We start from the raw sequence: 3,466 nt of genomic DNA, 5'->3' as shown, positions 1-3,466 counted from the left end.
TCATAGAATGGTTTTGATTGGAAAATACCTTTAAAATCATCGAGTCTAGCCATCAAACCAGCCCTAAACCCTAAGCACAACATCTAATCATCCAAGCCCTTTTGTCCCCCAACTATCCTTGCAGTGGAGTGGTTTCTCTAGGGAATGGCTCACATGGGATATCTGAAAATATCAATACCAGTGGAAAGTAACAGATCCTAACCCACACTGCATCTCTTCCAGATTGGCCCTGGGGGCAAGTCAGACCTACCCCCAATCGATGGCCCCACAGACATGGACCGAGGCCCCATCTTGCCAGTGCCACTGGGGATTCGGCCGGTGCTGAGCAAATACAGAGTGGAGGTAATTGCTTGGGAGCACCAAATGTTGATGCTCAGCATTGTGTGGGGCAGGAAAGCCTGCCCATGGGTGTTTGAAGATCAGGAGGGATCTCTGAGGCTCTGATGATTAGGTGGGAACCTCAGGCATCAAGGGCAGGATGCCTCTCATGTATCTGTGGGTGTCTAAAGGGTGATGGACCCAGTCAGAGTTCTTTTGCCTTGGTTGTCTTGGTGGCAATGCAGCCAGTGACATTCAGTGCACTGTTCACCCATAGTTGTAGGTATCTTTGCTCAGGTGAGATCCTACTGGCCAGATCTCCAGGTTTCTAAAAGGATCCCAGTTCCTGCTCTTTCCAGACACTTGCATCTGGTTAAATAAATCATATTCTTCTGATCTGGAAGGTGAATGCAGCCGTGGGGAATCAGGAGGTGGAAAAATCTCAGTTTAGGGGAACTTTTAATCACGGTGGTTATCCAAAGAAAGGAGAGGCAAGTTTCCTCAGTGATATTGATATCATTTTGACAAAATGATGCCAGTGCTGAATCAAAAGGCCCTGTGGGTGGACAAAACTGGTCCCTCTCTATGGAATCCCATGGCAGGAAAAGGCTAGAAAGGAAAAAAGGCAGAAAAGGGCGTGTCGAAGGCAGCACGTTGGAGATCTCAGGCTGCTGCAGATAAGGCATGGGGTGGATTATGTGGGGCATCAGAGACCGTGCTGCAGCCCTGAGTCATGTGAAGGAGGAGAAGATCCCTCAGGGATCCCTGCTCCTGGGGGATGTGGAGAAGCAATTCCTTTGGCTCCAGCCTGGATCCCCTCACATTTGTGCTCTTCCTTCTCCTCCCCCTGCCCTAGATCTTGTTTTGGGGGCTGAGAGATCTGAAGAGAGTGAACCTGGCCCAGGTAGACCGGCCCCGCGTGGACATCGAGTGTGCAGGGAGGGGGGTCCAGTCAGCCCTCATCCAGAACTACAAGAAAAACCCCAACTTCAGCACTTTGGTCAAGTGGTTCGAAGTGGTAAGTGGTTCCTCTTCCCCCTCAACTCAAACCCAGATTTTCTGGAGCCCAAACCATGATTTCTACCCCCTTGCTTCAGTTTCCCCACAGCAAGGAGCTCCATCCCAGTTGGCAATGGCCTTTCCCTGAGGGTCAAGCCATGCTTTGCTGGAGCTTCTCTAGACCTCTTTGTCCAATACAATCCCTGCTTTAGCCCCTGTTGACCTTTCTAATCACCACAGTAGGCATCCCACAACTCACACCCACCCCTTGATACCCATCACACCTTTGCTTCCCAGGACCTCCCAGAAAATGAACTTCTCCACCCACCCCTCAACATCCGGGTGGTGGATTGCCGGGCTTTTGGGCGTTACACTCTGGTGGGATCCCACGCCGTCAGCTCCCTCCGAAAGTTCATCTACCGCCCGCCAGACAAGAAAGCCCAGCACTGGAATATGACAGGTACCAAGTCTGGACCATGGGGACATGTCTGGTATGGGTCATCATCTGAGCATTGTGTGCAAATGAGGGGTAAAGAGGGAGATGGGTTGTAAGGACGATGGGACGTTACTCACTTGTTGGTTAAGCAAGCAGTGCTTCAGGGTTTGGGTAAAGAGGGTGGGGCCATGATTCCCCTTTGAATTTTTGATGTGTGGGTCTCGCTGTGATAACTGCACTGCCCCTGATGTCTGTAAGACAAGAAGGGCTGGTTCACCTCTAACATCTCTGTGGCTTCATGATTCAATATGCCCCAAATGGCATCTTGGCCTGTATTAAAAACAGTGTGACCAGCAGGGCCAGGGAGGTGATCATCCCCCTGCACTCGGCACTGGTGAGGCCGCACCTCGAGTGCTGTGTTCAGTTGTGGGCCCCTCACTAGAAGAAGGATGTTGAGATTGTGGAGCGTGTTCAGAGAAGAGCCACAGGGATGGGGAGGGCTCTGGAGAACAAGCCTGATGAGGAGCGGCTGAGGGAACTGGGCTTGTTTAGCCTGGAGAAGAGAAGGCTGAGGGGAGACCTCAGCACCACCTCCAACTGCCTCAAGGGAGGTTGTAGAGAGGTGGGTGCTGGTCTCTTCTCCCAGGTGATGGGGGATAGAACAAGGGGAAACGGCACCAAGCTGTGCCAAGGGAGGTTCAGGTTAGAGATAAGGAGGAAGTTTTTTCCTGAGAGGGTCGTCAGAAGCTGGCACAGGCTGCCCGGGGAGGTGGTGGAGTCACCATCCCTGGATGTATTTAAAGAGTGGGAAGACGAGGTACTTAGGGATATGGTTTAGTGGGTAGACAGGAACAGTTGGACGTGATGATCTCAGAGGTCTTTTCCAACCGAGCAATTCTGTGATTCTGTGAAATGTCCCTCAGGACAAGGAAGTAAATTTGCCGTGCTCTGTGCCTGCTGTTACAACTCTTTGAGTGAAGACTAGAAAGCTACAGATAGAGGCCACCTTCTCAATGCCAACCACCACCCCATGTGTCAGCACCCACAACAAAACCCACTACAAACTGACTTGCCCTGAACCCAGCGCAACACCCAAGGGCTTGGTGAGCCACAGGAGTTGCTCATCTCCTCCCACTCCTTGGTGGAAGTGGAAGTGCTCTTGGCTGGGCACAGACAGGAGGTTTTGGGGGGTGGATTGCCAAGGGCCATGTCTGGTTACAGCCAAAGATCTGGACCTGTGGTTGTGTTCATGCCAGGGGATAATTTCAGGACAATCTTCTCTGTGTCTCCTCTGGAGGCTGGAGGTAAAAAAAAACCCAATCTTTTCTCATGATCTGCTTTCCTTTGCTATGAAAGGGCTTTTTAAACACGCTATGCCCATTTCCACCTCTTCTCTTCTCTGAACAAGGTGCTGCTGCATGAATTCTGTAGGATCTCATCTGAGCTCTCAGTTTCTCCTCTACACTATCTTTCTTTCTTGTTCTTTCTCTTCCTCTGTCCTCTGCCCAGCTAAACACCTCAATGGCTACCTGGCCATGGCCAACAGGAGCCACCGCTCTCACCCCACAGGGGAGATCGTGGTCAATATGGAACCAGAGGTTCCCATCAAGAAGATGGAGACGATGGTGAAGCTGGAAGCTGTGAGTATCCGTGTCTCAGCACCACTTTAGCATCTCTTTCCTCACTGAATTGCCAATCTCTGAGGGATTCAAC

At 51.2% G+C, this 3,466-nt stretch overlaps 1 protein-coding gene across 1 annotated transcript in view; it reads left to right on the top strand.

The window, feature by feature from the left end:
• Nucleotides 1-222: 222 nt before the first annotated feature.
• Nucleotides 223-3,466, top strand: part of LOC104538533 (otoferlin-like) — a gene marked incomplete at its 5' end in the record, with an annotated part of 19,682 nt that continues 16,438 nt past the window's right edge. The window contains 4 exons of the mRNA XM_010181766.1: nt 223-342; nt 1,175-1,336; nt 1,615-1,777; nt 3,263-3,393. Coding sequence (XP_010180068.1) covers nt 223-342; nt 1,175-1,336; nt 1,615-1,777; nt 3,263-3,393 — 576 coding nt within the window. The remainder of the gene's footprint in view (nt 343-1,174; nt 1,337-1,614; nt 1,778-3,262; nt 3,394-3,466) is intronic.

This window comes from Mesitornis unicolor, unplaced genomic scaffold (assembly GCF_000695765.1).
Source record: "Mesitornis unicolor isolate BGI_N332 unplaced genomic scaffold, ASM69576v1 scaffold3463, whole genome shotgun sequence".
Classification (NCBI taxonomy): Eukaryota; Metazoa; Chordata; class Aves; order Mesitornithiformes; family Mesitornithidae; genus Mesitornis; species Mesitornis unicolor.
This window is presented reverse-complemented; position numbering and strand designations above follow the sequence as displayed.